This window comes from Trichoderma evansii (genome assembly GCF_050947405.1).
Source record: "Trichoderma evansii strain SZMC 28006 chromosome Unknown GGI43scaffold_1, whole genome shotgun sequence".
Classification (NCBI taxonomy): Eukaryota; Fungi; Ascomycota; class Sordariomycetes; order Hypocreales; family Hypocreaceae; genus Trichoderma; species Trichoderma evansii.
This window is the reverse complement of record NW_028145205.1, coordinates 1,216,937-1,239,672: the sequence shown is the minus strand read 5'-3', so window position 1 is coordinate 1,239,672 and position 22,736 is coordinate 1,216,937. Positions and strand designations below refer to the sequence as shown.

The window sequence follows — 22,736 nt, the reverse complement described above, 5'->3', positions numbered from 1 at the left end:
CAGACCTACGTCACCTTTCAATGCATATGCAGTATTCTCTAGCCTTCCTTTGAATACGAAGTAGCCATATGCTAACTCAAAAGTCCTTGGGCCATTACTGGTGTGGAACAACAATGTTATTAACACGCTATACGGTGCCAAGCCTAAAACCTCCTCGTTGCTCATTGCCTGCCCACGGAGCAAAATAATAACTGATCTCTTTGTATTTAGAATTCTCTGCTACGCTATACCTGTACTTTTGGTATAAAAAAGAGATACTCTGAATTGTTACACAAACCGTTACTGTTCCAAAAGGTCCTCAAACGAAGCAATCTGCTGGTCTAGCCGCTCCAACACAAGACTAGTGTCTCTGTGCGACGTTGCCGTCGCCACGGCGCTTCGAGAGTCCTTGGCAGCCTTCATGTAATCATCGATATCTTTCTTCTTCTGATCATTTCCGGGTTTTGCTTCTCGTTGTCGACTTGTGGGATGGCGGATCACCGTTTTGCCGCGTTCACTTATCCAGAAGCATTGGCCAGCGAAGATATCGCGGGCAAACGGTGCAAGGTCGATTAGAGAATGACTCTTGGCGTTGCTACCTGAACCAGTTGTAGCCGAGTATTGCTTTATCCATTGAAAAATCTCCATACCGTCCTTAACCGCCCGCAAAGACTCCAACTCAATCCGAAGAGCAGCCATTTCCGCCTCAAAAGGAGCTCCATCTCGCATACCGTAACGGGAAACGCAAGCGTCAATCTGCAAGTAGCAGTTTATTTCCAAAAGCCAAAGGAGTGAGCAGTGCAATGGCTGGATAAAGTTGGTCTTTGTTGACTCATTGACTGCCAGTGGCATCAGCTTGCCTTCGCTATCTCTCTTTCTACGAAGGTGAACCGGACAGTCGCGTTTCTGCCAACGTTCGAGCCTCTCATAAATATTCGTAACATCGAGAGGCCTGACTCCTTTGCGTTTTGTGCTGATAGTCACAAAAACCTGCAACATCTCTCTCGCAATAATGGCCAAATTAAGAATGGCATCAAGATAGCTTCCAGTATCATGCTGCGGCAGTTTTCGTGATATACCCTCATTCTCTCCATCTGGAATCCTGGAGATGAGGTTATGGTCCAAGCTGTGAAACGCGTCAAACCCGTACACGTGCCAGAAAAGAAGCCTGCGACGCTCTTCTGAACGCGCAAGTGGACCTAGCGAGTCTGTATTTCCTGTATTGCAGTCTTGCATCTGCGACTGTAGTGTAGCCAAGACAAGCGATTCGTGTGTTAAGAAAAGGCTTCCCAGCTGTGTATCGAGAGGCAAGCTCCTTTCTTCATCGTATACCCAGTTGGACATGATTGCTAGCGCCTCAAGATCGTCGAGACGTATAGCTGATTTACCGGCTACTTTCAGTCGTGACTCCAAGAATTTCTGTCTAAACTTCAAGGCCAAGCATTGCTGCTTGTCCCAGCTATCCGCAGCAGCTGTGAAAATGATTCCTCGGCAAGCAACGGCATATACCAGAGCAGGACTGCACCTCTCAGCGTGGTAATCTTTCCAGAAAGCACCCTCCATAATCACCGGGAGATGTACCGCAGCGAAATTAAAGTAAGCATGCAGTGCTGCATTGAATGTCTCTTCATCAAGATTGCAATCAATCCAGAGTTTTTGACGAGCACTATCAGCCAAGGCTTCGGCGGATGGCTCGCTTTGGGTGTCGCGAGGAGCCTGTTCTCCTCCCATCGGAAGCTGAATATCGTCGTTTATCGCTATTTGTGGCTCATGGTACTCTATTGGATCTTCGTATCCACCGCACATGAATATTTGGTCCAAGAATAATATGCTCTCTGGACTGAGTTCGAAGGGTGTGTCAATGAAAGAGAAATCCGGCGTCTGGTCCACCGATGAAGGGATACTGTCTTCTGTATCTGGCGGGAAGTAGGATGGCAATGGCTGTTGAAGCCTCTCTTGGGACACTGTTTGGACTTCTCTGTCGTATATGATAGGCAATACGCTCGAATTGTTGAGACTTTGAGCGTCAACGCTGGTCTTGTTCCTCGTCAACAGCTGCGGTATGCTCTGCTCTGCGGCGCTTTCATCGCGGACACTTATTCGCCGCCTGCGAAGTCGAACATCATCCGAATCATCAATAATACACTGAATTTGGCGCAAGGAACAGGGAGAGCAAGAAGATTGGCCCTGGGTTTCCCTTGAAGCTCGATCGCATTTGATCTTGCGGCGGTGACAGAAATCGCAGGACGCCCGCTCAATGCCGCGTTTTAACCGCATGATGAAAAGGAAAAATCTCCGCAGTATGGATGGGCAGCTATTACCTGCAAACGGAGATTCACAGGGCGTGGTGGCTGTTTAAAGAAGAAATACCATTTGATCAACTTGTGGCTTAGATGTTGACGGAAGTAAAGCGGGAATTAAGCGGCGATTTGACGGCAGTTTTGCGGAAGGCTTCGTGTACAGTAGCGATAAATAAGTAGCATCAACCACTCAATTAAACGACCTTTTCACGTCTGCATATCCGATTCGTCTCTTTCATTCTGTCTATTTTCATTCGTTTCAATTCAGACTTCATAAAATATTAATCATGAATTCCACCGTAAATGGTACCAGCCATATCCCTCCAAACGGCATTGGCGCTGTATCTTTCACGCCACTCCTTGCACCAAATGCTATTTTTGTTACTATTTTTACCATCATCTTTATTATTCAAATTATTCTTACAACTCGATTCTGGCGCTTCTATGGCTATGCCATTGGCATGCTGGGCGGCCTCCTCCTAGAGCTCTTGGGATATGTCGCCAAAGTCCAACTCTCCCACAATCGAGCCAACAAGAACGGATACATCATGTAAGCTGATAAACCTCAAATATTATTCTACTTTTCAAGAATATTTCATGTCTGACAAGGGCTGGGATTTGTTAGGTACATCATCGGCCTCACATTGGGCCCTACCTTTCTCTCCTCGTCCTTATATCTTGGTATAAGCACCTTACAAAGGCACTATAGAGCAGCCCGCCTCGCACACATCAGCCCTCGACTCTTTGCCTCTCTATTCATTCTCGGAGATTTCATATGTCTTTGCTTCATCGGATGTGGAGGCTCCCTGGCCGCCATCTATGACACAGATCCCATAGGGGTCGATCTTATGATTGCAGGCCTCGCAACCCAAGTGCTGTTTACAGCAATATTCTGCATCCTCCTTACCATTGTATACTTCAAAATACACAAACAACTCGCCGAGGACAAAAAGCTAGGCTATATTATTGGTAAGCCGCACTATACCCTACACCTACCTATCATTCTGCAGTCTAACACCTGCTCTTCTTCTATATTAGGCGCAGCAGTAGCTGCTATTTGCCTTTTTATACGCTCCTGTTGGCGTGTTGCTGAGCTCAATGGAGGTTTCAACGGCCCTCTGTCAAATAAAGAGGGCATTTTCATTGCGCTGGACTCCATCCCTATGATTATCATGTCGGTCCTTTTGACAGTAATACATCCGGAGTTTTGGTTTGATAACAGCCGCCCGTTAACTGGGAAAGTAACGGATGATGGGGTTGAAGTACATATTAAAGTTTGACTTGACTAGTAGTATAACACAGGCCATATAGAGTTAGAACAACCCCCTATTTCGTAGTTAGATACTACTACTTAAATATGACGAAAGGAGTTTTCCACAATCAAGGTGACACCCAAAGCATGAAAAATTCAAGCCAAGCAACAGTACCCTACAGCTCAAGTATATGCAATTCGAAATACATAGTTGGAACTTAAGCTATAAGAGAGTGAAACATTCCAACGGGACAGGCACTTCAGACTGAATACATTATTTCATTTTAACATTCGCGCCTCTATGCTATTAACAATTGCATCTAGAAAGCACGCAAAATTCGTAGTTACTAACGTAAACAACATGTAACATGTCGCAAGCATAACAGATATCCATAATAGTCCAAACACATTAAACATCCAGTGTGAGATTAGTCGGACTCTTTGATCCGGCGCCCACCATGCACAAACCCCAAAACAATTTATATAATCCCCATTTCCGTTGCCAGTTTTGTATAAGCTCAATCAATTATCAAGCTCTTCGATTATAACCATCTCTCCAACACTCGTACACGTCACCTCTACAGCTGACTGGTATCCCTTTAACCACTGCACATAACGCAGGCCTCAGGGTTTTCAATGCTGCCTATAAGGGAGTTAGTATTAAAATACTCGTATTTCGTCCGATAACATATTCAAGGGTAACTTACAGGCTAGAACAGCGTCTGAGTAGATGTCTCTCTCGCGCTCCTCGCTATCATCATTCTTGTCTTCCATCTGGTCGGGCTTCTTGCTCAGCTCCTCCTCCTTGACATTGTCTGAAGGCTCCGTAGGGAGCACCTTGGGGCTGTCGCCTTCTTCAATGTCAGCCTTCATAGGAGGGGCTTTGTGGGGCGAAGCCAGAGGTCTGCCCAGAGGGGGAGGCGTGGTGGTGGGAGTAGGAATACCAGTAGAACTCAATGAGTTTCCAGAGACTTCCTCCGTCTTAACGCTGCTAAGTCGGGGAACAGCAGTGGCTGAAGCCATCGAAAAGGAGGATCCTGCTGGAGGAGCACGCTTCTTCAACACACGATCCTTGCTGACGCTGGCATCGGCAACCTTCAGGGCTTCTTGATCGACAGTGAACTGAATAGGTGCAGCCGCGGCCTGGGTACGCAGGTAGTACATGCCAGTCTTGAGACCAAGTTTCCAGCCAGTGAAGTGCATGCTGGTAATCTTGCCCATTGTGGGATCCTTCATGTGGATGTTCAAGGACTGCGACTGATCAATGAAAGCACCACGGTCGGCTGACATCTGGACAATTTGACGCTGAGAGATCTCCCAAACAGTCTTGTACAGGGCCTTGATGTCAGCGGGAATGTTGGGAATGTTCTGGATAGAGCCGTTCTCAGCAATGATGCGGTTCTTCATAGCATCGGACCAAAGGCCAGTATCAACAAGATCCTTGAGAAGCCAGGGGTTGACAACCTGGAACTCGCCAGCAAGGACACGTCGCTGGTAGATGTTGGAGGTGTAGGGCTCGAAGCATTCGTTGTTACCCAAGATCTGGGAAGTGCTGGCAGTGGGCATAGGAGCGACGAGCAAGCTGTTGCGAATACCGTGCTCCTTGATTTGCTCCTTGAGCGAATCCCACTCCCACAGGTCAGTGGGCTTGACATCCCACATATCAAACTGAAGAATGCCTTCAGAGGCGGGTGATCCCTTGAATGACTCATAGGGACCCTCAATCTTGGCAATCTCCATAGAGGCCTCAAGGGCAGCGTGGTAGATAGTCTCAAAGATTTGCTTGTTCAGCTCACGAGCTTCAGGTGATTCGAAGGGAAGACGCAGAGCAAGGAAAGCGTCAGCAAGACCTTGGACACCAACACCAATGGGACGGTGGCGGCTGTTGCTGTTGCGAGCCTCCTGAACAGGGTAGTAGTTCACATCAATGATGCGGTTGAGGTTACGGACAACCACCTTTGTAACTTCGTGAAGCTTCTTGAAGTCATAGCAGCCTTCGTTGTAGTCGACAAAGGCAGGGAGAGCCAAAGAGGCCAAGTTGCAGACAGCGACCTCATCAGGGGCAGAGTACTCAACAATCTCAGTGCAGAGGTTGGAGCTGCGGATAGTTCCCAGGTTCTTCTGGTTGCTCTTGCGGTTGCAGGCATCCTTGTAGAGCATAAAGGGGTTACCAGTCTCAGTCTGGGCCTCCAGGATGGAGTACCACAGCTTCTGAGCTCGGATAGTCTTGCGACCTTTGCCCTCCTTCTCATACTTCTCATACAGAGCCTCGAATTCTTCGCCATAGCAGTCAGCAAGGCCAGGGCATTCGTTGGGGCACATCAAAGTCCAGTCCAAGTTCTTCTCAACACGCTTCATGAACAGATCAGGGATCCAGAGAGCGAGGAACAGGTCACGGGCACGGACCTCCTCCTTGCCATGGTTCTTGCGCAGGTCAAGGAACTCAAAGACATCGGCGTGCCAAGGCTCGAGGTAGATGGCAAAGGCACCAGGGCGCTTGTTTCCACCCTGATCAACGTATCTGGCAGTGTTGTTGAAGACTCGAAGCATGGGAATGATGCCGTTGGAGGTACCGTTTGTGCCGGCAATGTAAGAGCCTGTGGCACGGATACGGTGGACGTTCAGGCCGATACCACCAGCCATCTTGGAAATCATGGCACATGTCTTGAGAGTATCGTAGATACCCTCAATGCTGTCGTCCTTCATGTCAACCAGGAAGCATGAGGACAGCTGAGCCTGCGGGGTACCAGCGTTGAAGAGGGTGGGGGAGGCATGGGTAAAGAATTTGCTGGACATGAGGTGGTATGTCTCAAGGACACGCTCAATGTTGTCTCCCCAAATGCCAACAGCCACACGCATAATCATGTGCTGTGGTCGCTCAACAATCTTGCCATCAAGCTTCAGGAGATATGATCGCTCCAGAGTCTTGAAGCCGAAGTATTGGTAGTTGAAGTCTCGGTCGTAGACAATGGCAGAGTCAAGCTCTTCCTTGTGTTTCATGACGCACTCATATGTATCTTTGGAGATCATGGGCGAGGCTCTGCTGTTCTTGGGGTTGACATAGTGGTACAGGTCGCTGACAACAGCTGACCACTGCTTCTTGGTTTGTTTGTGGAGGTTGGAGACGGCAATGCGGGCAGCCAGAATAGCATAGTCGGGATGGGTAACGGTCATATAAGCGGCAGTCTCGGCAGCCTATTCTATATGTTAACGGCTTGACTTTTTGATTACAGGATATATGGCTTAACTTACAAGGTCGTCAAGCTGTACTGTTGTAACGCCTCCATAGACACCAGAGATGACCTTCTGGGTAATGGCCACAGGGTCGACATGGTCAGTGTCCAAGCCGTAACACAGCCGTGAAACACGAGCCGTGATCTTGTCGAACTGGACACGCTCCTGACGACCGTCTATCCATGGATTAGAAAGGTTTACAAAGGCTCAATCTAAATCAAAGTGCGTGCAGGTGGGGATACATACCACGCTTCCTCACATACATGGTGGCGGCGTGGGATGGCGACGAACTGGTGAGGGGGAGAAAGAATGACGAGGGCAGAGACGATTCAAGGCTCTCAGACGCTCACAGGTATCAGTCAAGACACGCAGGAAGTCAGACAGAGCTTTGGCGGCGTCGAGATGAATCGAGGCCTTGGGATGTTTTGTTTGCAGAGGAGAGAAGAGTTATGCGTGAAGTTCTCAGACGGCGGGACAGACGGTTTTATTCTACGGCGCGTCTCCAGCACGCGCCACGCCAGCTCTTAGCGTGTAAAAGAGCTGTGGTACACTTAAAAACTCATTAAAAAAAAAAGTGCCCCGCGCTGGCACATTCCAGTGGCTCTGTGGCCAGTCAAGCGCGAGAACGGCCTCAAGGGCCCAACAAACCACTTCCTCATTGGATCTCCTTAAACCTGATCGGGTTTCAGAAGGGATACGTACCAAGCATTTGAAAAGCATTAAGTCATCATAGAAACCACATTAAATGGAGTTACAGCTCAAGGTCTGTTTTGGTGGATACGCGAACCCTTGGCGCGTGTATTGGTCATCGAGTTTCTCAATGTTGTCGCGGAGTCACGTGCCATAATTAAGAGTTCAATGTGGTATTTTCACGTTACTAAGCACACTGAGAAGCCATTTTGCCATATGCCTTGGCCTTGGCGATTCCTGCGAGAGAACGAGACAGGGAGTTGAGCACGGGTTTACTTTACTGCTTCATATAATATATATGAACATTCTGTATATATGTCTATGATTTTAGGGAGGGCCCGCCATCTTCTGCCACGCCATTACACTGCAGCCATCTCTCGTGCCTCAGTATCTTCCACAATGAGTGCCCCGCAGCCCAGCCTTGAGCCGGGATCAGAGCCTTATAAGCCCAGATATATCGATGTAAATACTTTGTCTTTCTAAGCTAGCCCCCACTACCTTACCCTCTGGTTGCTGATGTGCGGCTGGTAAAGATAGGAATTAACCTAGCCGACCCCATATTCAGGGGCAAGCATCGTGGCACTCAGCGACATCCGGATGATCTCAAGGATGTCATCGGAAGAGCCAAGGAAGTAGGCTGTACCAAGCTCATCGTGACGGGCTCTGACTTTACAAGCTCGCGTGACTCTTTGGAGCTAGCAAAGGAATTTCGTTAGTAAGACCTTTCACTGGCAGTAGCGGTCATAAGCTGAGCGAATCTATTTAGCTGGAACTTGCTTCGCTACCGCCGGCATTCACCCCTGCAGTAGTGCCATATTTTGCAAAGGAGGCCACGGGCGACATGATGAACATACGACCCCCTGTGAACCTGAAGACCCAGAACAGACTGAACACCAAGGCGAGCCGGATGCGGAAACCTCAGCGAAGGTGATTGGGCAATTCACAACCTTCCTCACCGATGCTAGATCGGCTGGCGAAGGGCTAGTTGCCGTGGGAGAGTTTGGTCTTGATTATGACCGGTTGGACTTTTGCAGCAAAGCTGCTCAGCTGCACTCTTTCGAGGCTCAGCTCAAAGTTGTTGCTTCCCTACAGCCTCAATTGCCGCTATTTCTCCACTCAAGAGCCGCTCATCGCGACTTTGTAGACCTACTGAAAGGAGCTTTCGGCGAAAAGCTTGAAAGGCTGGAAAAAGGCGGCGTGGTACACAGCTTCACAGGTACCATAGAAGAGATGAAGGAGTTGATGGACCTAGGCCTGCATATCGGTGTCAACGGCTGCAGTCTCAAAACGGAAGAAAACCTGGCCATGGTCAAGGAGGTCACTCTTGACAGGATCATGCTCGAAACGGATGGTCCATGGTGCGAAGTGCGACCTAGCCATGCTGGATACCAGTATCTAATGGAGAAGAAGCCTGAGCCGGAACAAGCAGTACCGAATGGAGAGGCTCAGCCACCTGCAGGAGCTGCACAGCAGCAATCAAAGCGGCCGAAGAAACAGAAGAACCAGAAGAAGGAGCCCGATGTGCCGAACCGCTTCAAGATAGTTAAGAAGGAGCAGTGGCAACAGGGAGCCATGATTAAAGGCCGCAACGAACCATGTACCATTGAGCGGGTTGCTAAAATCGTTGCCGCCGTTAAAGGGGTAACTATCAAAGAACTTTGCGAGGCGTCTTGGAGAAACACGGTAAATGTTTTTGGCCTTGGTGAAAGAAACTAGACTTATCATGGTTCATCGTAATGGGTATCAAGCGCATAGAAAGAGCAGTATACAGTACATCCAAAAAAGACAAGAACGTTAGACACCACATCATAACCCCGAGCCCTTGTTGCCCCGTATTCGTCCATGCCTTACGACGCCCACAGTAACGCCATCCTCGCCTGTCATCCAACCAGGCATACGCTCGCCGTCCACAATACCGGCTTCAACAAGCTGTCGAATGCCAGCAAAAACGTGATTCCCCTGAAATGTAATCTGGACTGTTGGCCGCCACTGTGAAGGGTTCTCTGGCTCATTCAGCTCTTCATCACCATCAGCAGCTTGGCGAAGCGCAGCATCGATTGTTCTTCTCCGAGCTGAAGTTGAAGGCTCTCCAGGAGCATTGGTCTGCTCTTCGTCTTGTCCTTGGGCATCTACAGCGGCGGTGGCTGTAGGAAACGGGTCTTTGAGTAAGATGTCGACCTTTTCGATACCTTTTCCATCGGCGACGAGGCCAGAGTCACCAAATCGTGCCTTGGCAATTAGTTTGGCTTTTTTAGCAGATCGTTGATTTTGGTCTAGCGGTTTTAATCTCTTTCGGTTCTGATCAGAGAGGGATGGCTCTTTCGAAAGCGGATGGCTGGGGAGGATGGCGTCAAGAGGAGATTTCTTGTCTTTCTCGGAGGCGTAGACGCTCCAACCGCCTCCAGCAGCATTTCCTCGCCCAGATCCTCTTTTATCTAACAATGTTTCCAAGTTCCTGCTTGTTAGACTTGTCGGTTTAAGAGTATATCGTTCTCTTGGTCGAGATAGTGCTTTCGGTACTCCATGGACAATCAAGTTCTGGAGGCTTCTCGATTCACCCGCAGCGGCCGGGCCGTTGGCTTGAGATTTAGTTATGTAGATGTGAGATGAACCATCCGGGAAAGCGAGGTAAACTGTCCGCGATGATGTAAAATTGGTAGCACTAGATAGAGCCAGGCTGCTATTATATGGGGATTCGATGACGAAGATGCGCAACAGCAAGACTGGGAGATCTTTGGGTCGATGAAAATGATAGTGCGCCTTAATGTCTGGCAAGACTTGGTCTTGGAGGCTCTGTAAGAACGTTGAAGGGTGGAAGCGAGGAACATTCAGCGCTTCATCGTCAACCTGAAGGATCTCGTCATCGGCACCTTGCGTTGGAGGCTTCAGGGGGAGGATCTTATATGCCGTCCATTTTTGTGACATGGGGTGTTCTTCTAGATAGTAGAAATCGACCATTGCAAGCTGATATAATGATAGGCCGTGTCTCCAATCCCCTTCCAGTATGCGATTGGCCACATCGCGCTTGGATCCCTTTTGCTGCTGCATTGCGGCATAGAGCTCATACAGCTCCTGGACTGACCCACATGCAGGATAAAGATCATCCAAGTCAACTTCATCTTCGTTGTCCCTTCTCTCCAGGTAAGGCATCCCCTTGGCAAGAAAATCACCGTCAAGCCAACTCATGGCTAGAGAAATGAGGGCCTCGCGAGATAGTCGGCCCAGGCTCTTTACCACAGCTGGGTTTGCAGAATCAACGCGCAGCGAAGGAGGCAGCCGGGCCTTTGTTGGTACCGAGAACCGGGCCATTTTTTAATTTGTGGTGAGAATCTCTATAACCAGGCAATTCGAAAAGGCCTACGGTATCGCCCTACATGATTATTATCATAGGGCTGAAGGTGTGATTTGACAGAGTGACAAGATACATGTAGATGAAAACAAGGTTTGAATGAGCGCCCCGCTGAGACAAAGTTGAGCAGACGCGGCCAACTTAGTGAGACGCGTTGAAAGATTATGGATCCAGCTTAGTCAGCATTCATGTATCAACTCGCTGCTTCAATGTTCATTGCCGTCCACCGCGCATATATTACTCTGCAGAATAAAATTAATCGTAATTAATATCACTCCAAAAGATAACGATAGCCTATCCATGGATACCATGCTCTATATGCTATTTCATCTCAATGGTCACAGTCATTTCTCTTCATTATAGTTTGGGCGAAAGCCCGCCTGTATGTTCTCTCCGTGGTCCTGTTATTATCCGGAAGGGAATTTTTTACTCTTTGGTGAATCACTGCTGCTTCTTTAGGGGGGAGAAAAAGACGGAATTTCAACAACTCCATGCTCTCTGTGCCACGGTGGCATTATAGACGCTGGATGAAGAATTTCCTGTACAGTTGATTCGAATATGCTCGGTTGAATCGCAGCGCCAAATCTATTGAAACACTCAGCTGCCATTTTCCAACGTAGTAAGGACCAAGGAGCGAATCTTTACTCACCCGTGACATTTCATGGCTACTAGTAATTTCTCCGCTAGCTTGTTGAGATTTTGTATTTCAAATCCGCCAAAGTGTGGCTGGCGTCGTATATAATGCCACGCCTGGATCGGCGTCACGTCACCGTCCTCTGATACGCTAGGTGCAAGATTCAATAAGCGATCGAGGACAAGTGCGGGAGCATGTTGGTAAGACGGAGGCTTGGGATCCTCTGGATCAATAGGAGGGAGAGATAGCGCAGATTGAAGCTGAACTGTAGCAGTCAAAGCGTGGCCATTTGGTTCATTCGGTTTCTTGGGGTTTCCGTGTACATGACCCAAACAAGGCCTTTCTAGTCTTCACCAGCATGCAGTCAGTATCTTATTCCTACGTTTATGTGAAGAAGAAAGCATACGTCAGGACAAACTCCATGCCGACTGTCGTGGCATCAAGTTCGGACAGGTGAGTCCTATCACTAGGCTCAGCTGAGAGCGTAATGGTGGCGGTGGGTACTAGAGCCCGCGGTCTTCTGAAGTATCTTGAACCATGATGCCGCAAATTAAAAACATCACTGCTCGAGGGGCTGCTCTGGTTCGCCGGCTTGCTCACAGACTCTAGTTGCAAATCTTCTTGGGCTTGAGCTCTGGTCGCCGTTTGTGTTTGTTCACTTGCAAGGTTGCTATCATCCGTATGTAGGGTATGGCTATGAGATGTCTCCACATTCGCGAACTCAGGCGGGAGGGATATGCCGTTTTGCGACAGAAGAGTAGTCAGTATATGGACTCTTTCACGAAGCTGCTGAATTTCAGACGCCAGGCCAGCTTCATTCTTGCGAACACGTCCCAGTTCAGCCTCAAGAGCCTTGGTGTACTTGTCTTTCCGATCCCGATACGATCTATGGGTGAACAGTCAGCGACATCGTAATACCCCGTACAAGGGCAGGAGCTCACTGCTGGGCTCGTCGAAGCTGAGCGCGTCTCTTCTCGACGGGATCGGCCTTTGGTTCTGTTGTGTTGCTTCTGTGTCAGCACATGGCTTCATACCTTAGTCATGCTGCGGGAGATTAGATCTTAGCCGCTGGATCGGACCAACCTCTCGGGTTGAAAATGCGGAATATCCTGTCGCTCATTCTGGCACGACGTCAATACTGCTATTGGCACTACGGAGTAATAGTTTCAGCCGGAGCTAGCCTGCTGTGCCTAATTGGATGATTAAGAGCTGGCAGATGCGGAATATCTGGTGAGACCTAGCGTTGTTACGATGCTGCAGAGAAGATAATACGGAGTGACACATCAGGGGCATGAATGATTGTATAAGCGCCCCCATTTCCAAAATAGGCTAGACATAATCGATATGGATTATAGCTGTCTTTATTCAGCATCGGTCACGTTTTTTGATTTCGGTTTGTTGCCGGCTGAGATGGCTAGCGGAAGGCCTTCAATTGCTGCTATTACAACTACTCCGTATTTAGCAATTGCTGAATTGATAGGTACATGTAGGCACACGTAGAAACGGCCACGTCTTTCCGAGAGAGATGTCACCAGCTTCATACGTGCACCGCAGAGCTGGTCCCAATGCTAGCGCTAGCGCTTGGTTCCTGGCTAAATGCACATGTACTGTATGCTGTAGGGCTACTGATTGACGATGCTGTGCAAGTACTACATACATAGGGCATCATATCAACCTAACAGATTGAGTCTGCCGGCTACCCGAATGTTTTCCCAGGTACCTGGGGCGCAACCCACATCGGCTTACTCTCCCCGTCCGATATTAGCCATCTGATATGTTGTTGCTATGCGTCAAAAAATCTTTGTACCTGGGCTTTTCCGAAACAAGGAAGACGCTCCTAGCATCCTGTACCGCGCACGCCGTGCTCCATCTTCAGATGCTGTGCCCCGTAAAAAGGACTGCAAGGGTCCATAGCAAGCTTGTATTACGCCATGCCGAAACAGGAAATTCTGATGATCTCCCATCTTAAGAGCACTGACACGATGGAAAAGATTCCTCATGAGGAGTCCATTTTGAAGAGGCTTTTGTTTCTAGGGTTGTTTGGAGTTGCGGTTTTTCGGCACGCTTCGTGTTAGTTGCAAATGAAGTTGCAATCAACCCCCCTTGAAATGCAATTATGAACGGAAACACGGCAACTCAATGTAGACGGCTAGATAGGAGAGATTGTGAGGAGACACATATAAATAGAGGCAGCGAGGTTGATGGAAGTTGAAAATCTTCTCAATCATTCAGCTTTCTAACTCTTCACTCGTACTTCAATTCATATAATCAATTGGGAAACTCGCCAGTCGATTCTCTTAAAAATCAACTTATATTCCAGTTTAGAACCATTCTCATCTGATCTCCCTACCAATTACTCAATTCGCCCCTCTCTGCCAATCAGACGCCATGCACTCCTCTACTTGGAAATCACTGCTTGTCCTAGGGCTGACACAGCTGGTAGCCGAGTCAGCGGCCGCACCAACTTCTTGTCCTCAGCCCAAGGTTAAGCCTGGAAGGGCTATTTATATCACAAGCAACGAGCAGCAGAATAGCATCATTGCCCTGCCCATCGGTAGCAATGGACTGCTGTCCGGTGGTACGCTCACTTCAACAGGTGGTTCAGGTTCAAGCATCCTGAACCAGAATGGCAACGTGAAAACGCCGGCGACTGCTGATGTCTTGTCCTCTCAGTCGGCCATAACTGTGGCTGACAATGTATGTATACAAACTTGACTACATGTGCTGATATCACCGCCAAGGAGCCTCTTGCTAACGTGTTATCCTACTACTATAGTACTTGTTTGCCGTCAATGCCGGATCCAATACCGTCTCCATGTTTGCAATCGATCCGTCGAACCCAACTAAACTCACCATGGTGGGCAAGCCAGCTGCCGTGCCTGGTGACTTTCCCGTGACAGTTGGCGCATCGGTGAAGAACAAGCTGGTTTGCGTTGGAGCAACTGGTGCCAAGTCTGGTGTCTCCTGCGCATCCTTCTCTTCAAAGGGATTGGGCAAGATGGACCAGCTTCGCCCAGTTGGCCTGAATCAGACAACACCTCCTGTGGGTCCCCCCAACACCATTGCTCAAGTATTCTTCTCTGCAGATGAAGAGACGCTGTACACCACCGTGAAGGGCAACCCAGCCACAAACACCACTGGAACTCTGGGAGTTTTCGCCGTGGAACAGCCCTGTGACGGCCGTGGAGCTGTGAGTGTTAGCGAAGAGGGAAAGCTGAATCTCCTTGACCAAACTGCCGTTCTCTTTGGCGCGGCAACACTAAAGGATTCTTCTGACATCATCGCTGTCGATGCAACATTTGGAGCTGTTAAGCTGTCTGTCGATACCGAAACCGGAGCTGCAAGCGTCAAGAACGTTATTGATGTTGCTGGCCAGAAAGCTACATGCTGGGCTACACTCTCTCCCGAGACAAACACGGTATTCCTTGCAGATGCTGGGCTCGACCGACTGGTGGAACTCTCCTCGACCAATGGCAGCATCAAGTCCATCACGAACCTCGGCACTACTGACCCTGGTATTAATGACTTGAGGGCTGCTGGCAGCTTCATCTACGCCTTGAGCCCCGGTAATGCAACCATTGCGCCAGCAGTGACTGTATTTGATGTGGTGAGCAAAAAGGTGGCTCAACACTACCAGCTGAAGGGTTCATTCGCAACTAGCAAGGTTCAGGGTGTGGCCGTTCTGGTGTGAGAAACACGTGAGAAAAAAATGAGTAGTTTGAAGGCGTGTAGGGCTCTGGTAGTCCGTGTTTGAATTTAAAGGGCCTTTGTTTCTGTTCAAAAAGCTCTGTGTGTAATTAAGTTAGTCTGATTTTGTTTGCTCTTTCTCTTCTCTATTGCTTTACTTTCCTATAGGATATAATGAAAATATTATAGAAGTGATAATCTAAAAAAAAAAAAAATCTTGTTCAACAACGCCATAGATCCTCACAATTTTTTCTCTCGCTCATTCTCACTCATTCTCTAGTGTAACAGCACAGGTAGAGTACGGAGTACAAGTACACGTATACATGCAGATACCTCGATGAACAGATGAAGACGGCCCGAGTTTCGCATTAAGCATACAGCATTAACCTTACAGTCTTTGGTCTTTACGAGCTGAAGGAATGGACACCATCAGCTCACGATGGTGGCTTGATGGAAGCCCCGATCACATGCAGAAATCCAGAGTCAGGAGACGCCGCAAGCCTGCACAGCCGATAACAATGAAAGTTCAAGCCACACCGTGGCATGTTCTAATACGATACGAAGCTATAGGCTCTGACTGAGCCTATCATGAGGGGTTTTCGTAACGACTGAAATTGCGCTGATTTCGTTGCCTTGGTACTCCGCACCCGGTAGGACTTGTTCACTATTTGAAGTGGCCAACAGTGAGACTCTGTGCGGCTAAAACATCCAACCGCACAGCAGCTCATCTTGCGTGATTGTGCCTCCACGACGCGACAGGCTTTATGTATGCACACCGGACAGGCAACTACAGATCACATGGCGGGATTAATTCCCGTGGCCATGCGTGAACGCACCAATTGACGGCGTCCGGTAGCATTGGCGATGCATGCGGCATGGGTTGCAGGGTGTGGTTCATCGTCAAGGGATTTTAGTATCCTGGCTCCCACGGGCAACCACATTAGCCGAGACAGGGATTATCGGCAGCAGATCCTGTAATCCTGCATACACCTTACTGAAATCCTGCATATACAAGCCACACGAAGCGACGGCAGGCAATCAATTTCCAGCTGCAGATATTGGGTGGCGCGTTTCTTGGTATGTAGGCTCCAGTTATCTTTGCATCCATGATGCTATATTAAAATCTTGAGAGTTCATAGGTACATGTACTCCGTAGAATGGGCGTAAATACATATAATCTCAAGTACCTGCTGATAGGGGATCAGCAATGACGCAGTGCGCCAAGGCGGAGAGCGAAATCGCACAATCCTAAATATGAGATTCAGATGGCTCCATAGAGATTGTAGAAACGAAAATAACTCGCTCGTTTGTCTCGGCTAGCTGGCGCGAAACAAACTGGCTGTCGAAAAGCGGCGGAGCCTGCGCGTTAGTAGCAGCGGTGCGGGCAATCTCGAGTAGAAGAGCAACAGAGCAGCGGGGCTGAAGAGCAGAGCGCCCAGTAAAAATGGCGACGGATGGTAACTTTGCCTGGCGCCTGGTCGGTGCCCCCACGCGTGCATTCCGAGTGGCGTATTTTAAGGGTTCGCGGCGTGCCTTACCGCAGGATTGAAGGATTGGATCTATTGAGGGCTTAACTGCAGCCGGACAATCTGCCCTCGCCGTCGGTCCCAGAAGCAGAAGCGAAGGGGGCAATGATCGGGTCTGATCAGCGGCAATGGCAAAGGTAAAAACCGGATCGCGGAGCATCCTAAGGACCACAGAGCTGCATCGCCTACGTAACCGCCGGTACTACTACTGTACCGGTGCAGATTACATGTGCTCTGCACTATTATGTGGGATCATGCAGGATGGCGGATGGATAGATGGCGTTAATGACATAGCGGACCCAGCGTTTACTAAGAGGACAGTGATTGATTCCATTAGTATAGTCGAAAATAGGGCAAGGCTGCTGGAAATAATTGCCTCTTCCGGGAAACGTTGCCCGGTCCATTGTAGAGTTACCGAGGACAGTACTGGAGATAAGGATGGGGGACGCAGCAAGCAGGCAAACTGCTGGGCAGCTCAGCTAATTCTTAACAACCGAATGAGCAAATCGCTGCGGCGATATGGGCGCAACGGCCGCTCTGACTGGCTACAGCACCAAGGCGGAGGCGGGGGCTCCAGGCGTCAAGCACGCTACAGACTCCCACACCTTGGCACTAAACAGGACTCTCTGCCGCAGAGCAGGCGACGAGGTACGTGGTGGTACGCGGTGCCCCGGCGCCAAAAGGATGTCACTCCACTGGGCTCTGGGGCTCTAGGCTCTGCAGAGTGGGGATTCAGCTGATTGATTTCTCAGCACGGTCTGTGAGGACGCTAAAAGTCTCTTCCTGGCCCACTGTAGCCGGAGCCCTTCGGCCAACAGTGTCGGTTACTGGCACGTTGCACTTATTGCTTGTGGCCTGGGGGAGAGGAAAAAAAACGAGGACACTCCACCGGAGGGCTGGAGAGTCATAACCCCGATCCGAACATTCATAGCGATCTCGCTGGGGACTCGATTTAGGCTTTCCTCCTTTCACAACCACATCTGTCGCCATCATCGACTTTCGACTTTTCGACGACCACATCAAAGGACGACGACTAGCATCGATATCGACGCATCGTAGCGACGCCTTTGGCTGCGACACCGTCTGCATCATTCATTTAGACGCTACTAACGTGGCATTCAAACTCCGCCAGTAGGAGGCATTCTCTTCGCCCGTCAATTGCATCAAGACGTTACAAAATCTCAGCAGCGGTCAACTACTAGCGAGACGCTGATTGCGATATACGACACCAATTGACGAGTCCCGTCTGACATCCCTTCAAAAATCATTATGTCGAATTACAGCGGTCGGCACGGCCCCAACGTGTCGCAGTATCTTCGCGACCTCAACACCATCAGCCCTCAGGCGGAGACCATCGAAGACAGCAGCATGAACTTTGAGGAGGACCTGACCATCTTCACAAACACCCAGTTCTTCGACTTCGACTCTGGCCAGAACACCGATTTCCAAGCTCAGCCCGCCAAGCCTGAAGGCAAGGCTCCCCACAGTGGCACCACATCTGAGGATGTAAGCGCTGCACCCTCTGTGATCGGTGAAATGCCCAACTTGGATTTCATGTCCGGTGAGTTTACTATTCTTTACTATTTTCCTACATTTTTATGCATATGCACATGTTTTTTTTTCCGCTTCAATTCTTTACACTATTTTCCTCTTTGCCGCCTATCGACTTCTCATTCCTGGAAAGAAATGAGACCCTGGCCTTTTCCCTTTCCAGCAGAACCCACGCGCGCTCCTAGCGTGACTGGACACTTCGTCAAACATCTCCGCAATCACCACGCAGGCATCCAGCCCATCTATCGGGCCCTTGCATCCTCTGGTCCTTTTGCTGCTCTGTTTCCCCCATAACACTCCCATTTCCGCCTCTGTCATTGGGACGAGCTGTCTCTTAGACTGGTGCGATGCATCAGAAGTGCTGCTGGAGTGCGCCTCTGAGTGGGGCATCCCGCACTTCGCATGCGCTGACAAATCCCGGGGCTATGGCGCCATAACTCGTGATTTGACCTTCTCATCCTCAAATGCAACCATGTATCAGCGAGGCCTCGTTACTGGCCATGGATGGCTCGGGGGATATATCCCCCTTTCCCTAATGCCCGTCGTGTTCTGTTTTATCTTGTTCTGCCCTCTACTGCTTCATCTTGTGATCCATTGGCGTGAGAGACAACCTACTTGGTGTTGTTGGTGCTAATTATCAATGGTGATATCAGACTTTGCCTTCCCAGAATTTAACAATAACTCATATGCGGCGCCCCACATGAACAACTTCTCTGAACAGGGCTTTGCGCCCCTGCAGCCAAACCATGGCCACGTACAGGTTTCTCCTCACCATGCGCGGTTCCACCAGGCACCTCCCCAGGTTGGCGAGAAGCGGAAGTCTGAGTCTTTGAACCAAGAGGAGGCTGCCAGAATGGCTGCTGAGGAAGACAAGCGAAGGAGAAACACTGCTGCTAGCGCCCGTTTCCGTATCAAGAAGAAGCAGCGCGAACAGGCTCTGGAGAAGTCCGCCAAGGAGATGTCTGACAAGGTTTCTAACCTGGAGAGCAAAGTGTCTCAGCTTGAAACCGAGAACAAGTGGCTGAAGAACCTCTTGGTCGAGAAGAACGAGGGCAATGAGGATATTGTTGCTTTGTGGAAAGAATTCACCAAGCATGCCAGTGACAAGAGCAAGGCCTCAGCCGCTGAATCAAGTAGCGGCGAAAAGATCAAAGGAGAGCAATGAGCGAACGCATGTTGATAATAATTTCCTTTGATCTCTCTTAATGTCGTACTGATCGAAAGGGGCGGGGGGCGTTGCTTTGGTTTCTGGCGTTCTTATTGTTAACCGGATCGAGAGAGCTTTGTCCTGTCTTGGGAAGATTGAATCATTGGTTAACCGATTTAATCTGGGGCTGAAATAAACGAAGCTGGGTCGGAGGATATCTATTTGGCTTTATTTGTATGTGGCATATATCCAAAGTGGTTGGAAATAGAGAGCCAAAAGTAAAAGAAATGGGCTCTATGTGGGATGACGCTTTATATATATTACATGAAATGTTCAACTTTTTTTTTTTTTTTAAAAAAAATAATTCTCCGTTTCGTATCCTTTTATTAATTGTCTATTGTTTGCCATCGGTGTCGTGATTGCCACTAGCGCCTATGCTGCCATTGCTCTCTCCACTGATGCCACGGGCCTCTCTCAGGGCAGCCAGGCGTTGTTGATTCCGCTTCCCGATGATGCGAAGAGTGTTTTGCCTTTCAATATCTGCCATCTTATCCCAATTTGAGATGCGGGACATGGTACCGTCCACATTGACGACAAGCGGGCCGAGGGCGTCCAGCTTGACGGTTGTGCCTGAGCCGCTGACGTCGAGGGTTGTTACATTGTCGCCATGAGAGCCCGGCGCTGGAAGAGCCTCCCGAGGTGACGGTTTTGATGAGGAAGATGAAGAGGATGAGTTGTCTTGAGAGTCAGAGTTCATCTTGCGAGATGAGGATGAGAATGGCGAGATGAGATGAAAGGGCTTGATGCTGAGAAATGACGAGCGGAAGAGGAAGGTACTGCGACGAAGCATTGGCCCAAGGTGATTGAAAATGGTGTGATATAAGAATATTTTTTGGGATATATGCCGTAAGCCTTTGTGAGATTTATAAATCCTTCACTTCCTTTTTCGTTTGAGGTGCAGCTGAATTTGGGTTTGTATGCAGCTGAAGTGGATGCAAAGGTGCAGCTCGAAAGCTGGGGTAAGCAGTTAATATAAATTGGTCAACTGCTGAAAATAAGTTGCCGATTAAGTTTTAAAGGCAAAATTGCTCCAGATACGTTGATATTTTATGGGGGTTGGAGTGGTGACGATGTTTGGTGGTTCTAGAATGCTTTGGAGTTTTTTTTTCTCTGCTTAGGTAGAGGCTTGGCCCCTCTCTGTTGTGTAATTGGCTGGTTTTTACGTGCGACTTAACTTGGTACTACTGCACCCCAGTTTTACGCTGCGAATTGATTTATGGTTACTGGGGTTTATCTTTGATTGAGATGATGGTGAATTTTCTCATGAGAACGTTTAAATATTATTTGAATAATGAATTCAAATATTTGAAAATTCGGGCCTTTGAGTGTAAGGGAGATTTTTTCGAGGCAGCTATAGGAGGTCGTGACGTAAGGCAAGACGGGAGATTCAGGTTCACACGTCAAGTTTCTAGTTTCTGTAAATCTCTATAAGTGTAAATAGAGTAAAATCCACGGCTGCCGAAGAAAGAGAGATTATGTATACCAACTTGAAGAGGAGAATAGCTGGAGATGAGGAATCTATAGCAGAGGAAGATTAGAACTCCAAGAGCGTAGATTACCATCCCCTAGTCACGCCTGCAATGAAAAAGATGACGTCAAAGCAGCCGTTTCTGCCACCAGAGATAATGAGTTGATGGACTTTCAATAAGGATTCTATTGAACACGCGTGGCTCTCAACTCTCATGAGCAACACGGAAGCTAGAAGAGAGAGCGGCAGCTAGAATCACTAAAACGGATGCCAAGCTGCTGGCTGGCCGCTACCTAAAAATATACGGGTTACTTTAGTACCAGCTAGTTCGGTAGTGGATGCCGTAAAGCATCACGAAAAGAAGAATCCTTAGGGGGCCAAAAAAAGCCCTTTATGTATGCACTCGAGGCTGCAGCACACCTCCTTTCTTTCCGACAACTTCCAACACAGATAAGAAAAATCCCGAGTTTCAAATAGTGTCGTATCTCAATGCGCCGAGCAGTTAGCGAATGCTACCGACTCTACTGCTGATGCTGGGCACCACCCGTTCCGATTCGGCACTTAGCTGATGGATCTCGAGCGTGGAGCGCGCTGGAGCGCCTGATTCAGGCGATGCCCCCGTAAGGCATCTCGACGGAAAGAGGAGACAGAATGGAGTCAGGGGGACGGCCGTTTTCGGGACAGAGACGACACAGACGAGAAACGCGAGTCAAGGTGCTGTTGTTTTCTCTTCGGAGGTAGAAGAATGAGCGAAGCTGCTGTTCACTCTGTGAAGCTCTGAGCTTCAGTTGAACGAGCTGTGATGAGCGGCGGAGAATTACTAGTAGTATTGGGGATCTGGTGGGTGAGGTAATACACCGCACTAGGGTGCTATATTTGGGGCTGGATGGCCCTCGATCGACATCCGTCTAGAGAAGCTGTTGTGCTTCGTATCACGACCTGCATAGACATGCCAAGTGCGACACTGCAGCCACCCGCTGCATGTCAAGCCCGGCAACACCGAGTAATCCAAGCATTACTCGACCTATACATGTTGAACGTCTATTTGAGACATGCCCCGGGCTGCAGAGCATGAGGCCTTTTGCTAGTCTGTTCGACATGCTACGTACCAGGCTGGCTGGGCTAAAGCTGGGCAAGCCAGAGATACGCGGACACCGCTCCTTTTCCCTCTTTCTCTATTTGTTCATGTACTCTACTGCACATCGTTACAGGGCCAGCTTTATAAGCTCCACACCTGGGGAGGTTCAGCAGGATTTTTGGCTCGAAGTGACGCTGATGGAACTAACATGCAGCTGTAGTGGAGGAGGGGGAGAAGGGGCAGTGAGGAGTAAATGCGGCGGTGGGAATAGCCTCAGCTGTACAAATTGACTGCCCGCACTTCTTTGACGTAGCAGCACCAACTCACCTTATACTTGTGCAAAATTTAACAAGTTAAAATTCAAATTTAATCAAGTAGATAAAAGTTTTGAAATACCAATATTCTCTTTGACACTCTTTTCCCCTCTCGTTCTCTCTCCTTGTTGCGGCGCCTTCTCCTCATCGGCCATGCCGTTCTCAATGGATCGGTTGGCCCATGCCGATTTAGTTACAAGATGCACAAGCCTTCTCCTCTCTTGGTGCCCAGACGGCGTCGCGGATTGGTAGCCGGAGCCCTGCCTCCACCTGGAAGAGCCTGCCGGGTCGGCGCTCTCACTGCCAATCCCCTGCCAAAACGCTTTGTTCGGGGGGTCATCTGGAGTATCTAGCGCTGTGCTTTACGTGCGGATCCGTTCTTAGTGCTTGAGGTGGCCCCCTCTAGGCCTCTGTTGCTCCGTTATATAGGTAGAGCTTCGCGGTGATGCCCCGGAGCATTCTGGGAC

At 49.1% G+C, this 22,736-nt stretch overlaps 10 protein-coding genes across 10 annotated transcripts; 5 read left to right on the top strand and 5 right to left on the bottom strand.

The window, feature by feature from the left end:
• Positions 1–77: 77 nt before the first annotated feature.
• GGI43DRAFT_11997 (uncharacterized protein) lies at positions 78–2,600 on the bottom strand. Its single transcript, XM_083199029.1, has one exon. The coding sequence runs from the start codon at positions 2,254–2,256 to the stop codon at positions 280–282; it is 1,977 nt and encodes a 658-aa protein (XP_083066047.1). The 5' UTR covers positions 2,257–2,600; the 3' UTR covers positions 78–279.
• Positions 2,567–3,559, top strand: GGI43DRAFT_427120 (beta-lactamase/transpeptidase-like protein; the record flags this gene model as incomplete). Its single annotated transcript, XM_083208771.1, has 3 exons — positions 2,567–2,829; positions 2,905–3,248; positions 3,318–3,559. The coding sequence occupies 3 exons, from the start codon at positions 2,567–2,569 to the stop codon at positions 3,557–3,559; spliced, it is 849 nt and encodes a 282-aa protein (XP_083066046.1).
• A 231-nt stretch (positions 3,560–3,790) lies between these two features.
• On the bottom strand, positions 3,791–7,603 carry GGI43DRAFT_390192 (ribonucleotide-diphosphate reductase subunit RNR1). The gene is made up of 4 exons (XM_083204291.1): positions 7,012–7,603; positions 6,784–6,941; positions 4,239–6,726; positions 3,791–4,174 (listed from the first exon to the last, which is right to left on the bottom strand). Exons 1-4 carry the CDS (start codon positions 7,028–7,030, stop codon positions 4,131–4,133), a joined length of 2,709 nt encoding a protein of 902 aa, XP_083066045.1. The 5' UTR covers positions 7,031–7,603; the 3' UTR covers positions 3,791–4,130.
• Positions 7,552–9,216, top strand: GGI43DRAFT_11873 (3'-5'-exodeoxyribonuclease). Its single transcript, XM_083199024.1, has 3 exons — positions 7,552–7,917; positions 7,989–8,166; positions 8,222–9,216. The coding sequence occupies exons 1-3, from the start codon at positions 7,771–7,773 to the stop codon at positions 9,169–9,171; spliced, it is 1,275 nt and encodes a 424-aa protein (XP_083066044.1). The 5' UTR covers positions 7,552–7,770; the 3' UTR covers positions 9,172–9,216.
• Positions 9,217–11,068, bottom strand: GGI43DRAFT_11987 (centromere protein Chl4/mis15/CENP-N). Its single transcript, XM_083199028.1, has one exon. It carries the CDS (start codon positions 10,762–10,764, stop codon positions 9,262–9,264), a length of 1,503 nt encoding a protein of 500 aa, XP_083066043.1. The 5' UTR covers positions 10,765–11,068; the 3' UTR covers positions 9,217–9,261.
• Positions 10,908–12,713, bottom strand: GGI43DRAFT_390188 (bZIP transcription factor). The gene is made up of 5 exons (XM_083204290.1): positions 12,522–12,713; positions 12,380–12,434; positions 11,845–12,324; positions 11,454–11,786; positions 10,908–11,389 (listed from the first exon to the last, which is right to left on the bottom strand). The coding sequence occupies exons 1-5, from the start codon at positions 12,556–12,558 to the stop codon at positions 11,260–11,262; spliced, it is 1,035 nt and encodes a 344-aa protein (XP_083066042.1). The 5' UTR covers positions 12,559–12,713; the 3' UTR covers positions 10,908–11,259.
• An 821-nt stretch (positions 12,714–13,534) lies between these two features.
• GGI43DRAFT_390186 (uncharacterized protein) lies at positions 13,535–15,844 on the top strand. The gene is made up of 2 exons (XM_083204289.1): positions 13,535–15,231; positions 15,294–15,844. Exon 1 carries the CDS (start codon positions 14,254–14,256, stop codon positions 15,127–15,129), a length of 876 nt encoding a protein of 291 aa, XP_083066041.1. The 5' UTR covers positions 13,535–14,253; the 3' UTR covers positions 15,130–15,231; positions 15,294–15,844.
• Positions 15,845–16,535: 691 nt separating this feature from the next.
• On the top strand, positions 16,536–17,741 carry GGI43DRAFT_11490 (uncharacterized protein). The gene is made up of 2 exons (XM_083198965.1): positions 16,536–17,299; positions 17,404–17,741. The coding sequence occupies exons 1-2, from the start codon at positions 16,780–16,782 to the stop codon at positions 17,559–17,561; spliced, it is 678 nt and encodes a 225-aa protein (XP_083066040.1). The 5' UTR covers positions 16,536–16,779; the 3' UTR covers positions 17,562–17,741.
• Positions 17,742–19,555, top strand: GGI43DRAFT_11491 (bZIP transcription factor). Its single transcript, XM_083198966.1, has 2 exons — positions 17,742–18,212; positions 18,856–19,555. Exons 1-2 carry the CDS (start codon positions 17,921–17,923, stop codon positions 19,365–19,367), a joined length of 804 nt encoding a protein of 267 aa, XP_083066039.1. The 5' UTR covers positions 17,742–17,920; the 3' UTR covers positions 19,368–19,555.
• On the bottom strand, positions 19,556–20,504 carry GGI43DRAFT_11566 (uncharacterized protein). Its single transcript, XM_083198969.1, has one exon. The coding sequence runs from the start codon at positions 20,197–20,199 to the stop codon at positions 19,744–19,746; it is 456 nt and encodes a 151-aa protein (XP_083066038.1). The 5' UTR covers positions 20,200–20,504; the 3' UTR covers positions 19,556–19,743.
• Positions 20,505–22,736: the final 2,232 nt, after the last annotated feature.

Bases quoted from the DNA above. Each gene is read 5' to 3' on its own strand.
- GGI43DRAFT_11987 (XM_083199028.1), bottom strand. From the start codon at position 10,764: ATGGCCCGGTTCTCGGTACCAACAAAGGCCCGGCTGCCTCCTTCGCTG.
- GGI43DRAFT_11490 (XM_083198965.1), top strand. From the start codon at position 16,780: ATGGCAAAGGTAAAAACCGGATCGCGGAGCATCCTAAGGACCACAGAG. The intron at 17,300-17,403 runs GTACGTGGTGGT...TTGATTTCTCAG, and splicing joins GCCGCAGAGCAGGCGACGAG to CACGGTCTGTGAGGACGCTA.
- GGI43DRAFT_11566 (XM_083198969.1), bottom strand. From the start codon at position 20,199: ATGCTTCGTCGCAGTACCTTCCTCTTCCGCTCGTCATTTCTCAGCATC.
- GGI43DRAFT_390188 (XM_083204290.1), bottom strand. From the start codon at position 12,558: ATGAGCGACAGGATATTCCGCATTTTCAACCCGAGAG. The intron at 12,325-12,379 runs GTGAGCTCCTGC...GTTCACCCATAG, and splicing joins CAGCTTCGACGAGCCCAGCA to ATCGTATCGGGATCGGAAAG. The intron at 11,390-11,453 runs GTGAGTAAAGAT...GTGTTTCAATAG, and splicing joins GTAGCCATGAAATGTCACGG to ATTTGGCGCTGCGATTCAAC.
- GGI43DRAFT_11997 (XM_083199029.1), bottom strand. From the start codon at position 2,256: ATGCGGTTAAAACGCGGCATTGAGCGGGCGTCCTGCGATTTCTGTCAC.
- GGI43DRAFT_390192 (XM_083204291.1), bottom strand. The intron at 6,727-6,783 runs GTAAGTTAAGCC...CATATAGAATAG, and splicing joins CAGTACAGCTTGACGACCTT to GCTGCCGAGACTGCCGCTTA. The intron at 4,175-4,238 runs GTAAGTTACCCT...ACTCCCTTATAG, and splicing joins CTCAGACGCTGTTCTAGCCT to GCAGCATTGAAAACCCTGAG.
- GGI43DRAFT_11491 (XM_083198966.1), top strand. From the start codon at position 17,921: ATGTCGAATTACAGCGGTCGGCACGGCCCCAACGTGTCGCAGTATCTT. The intron at 18,213-18,855 runs GTGAGTTTACTA...TGGTGATATCAG, and splicing joins CAACTTGGATTTCATGTCCG to ACTTTGCCTTCCCAGAATTT.
- GGI43DRAFT_390186 (XM_083204289.1), top strand. From the start codon at position 14,254: ATGTTTGCAATCGATCCGTCGAACCCAACTAAACTCACCATGGTGGGC.
- GGI43DRAFT_11873 (XM_083199024.1), top strand. From the start codon at position 7,771: ATGTCTATGATTTTAGGGAGGGCCCGCCATCTTCTGCCACGCCATTAC. The intron at 7,918-7,988 runs GTAAATACTTTG...CGGCTGGTAAAG, and splicing joins ATAAGCCCAGATATATCGAT to ATAGGAATTAACCTAGCCGA. The intron at 8,167-8,221 runs GTTAGTAAGACC...GAATCTATTTAG, and splicing joins GGAGCTAGCAAAGGAATTTC to CTGGAACTTGCTTCGCTACC.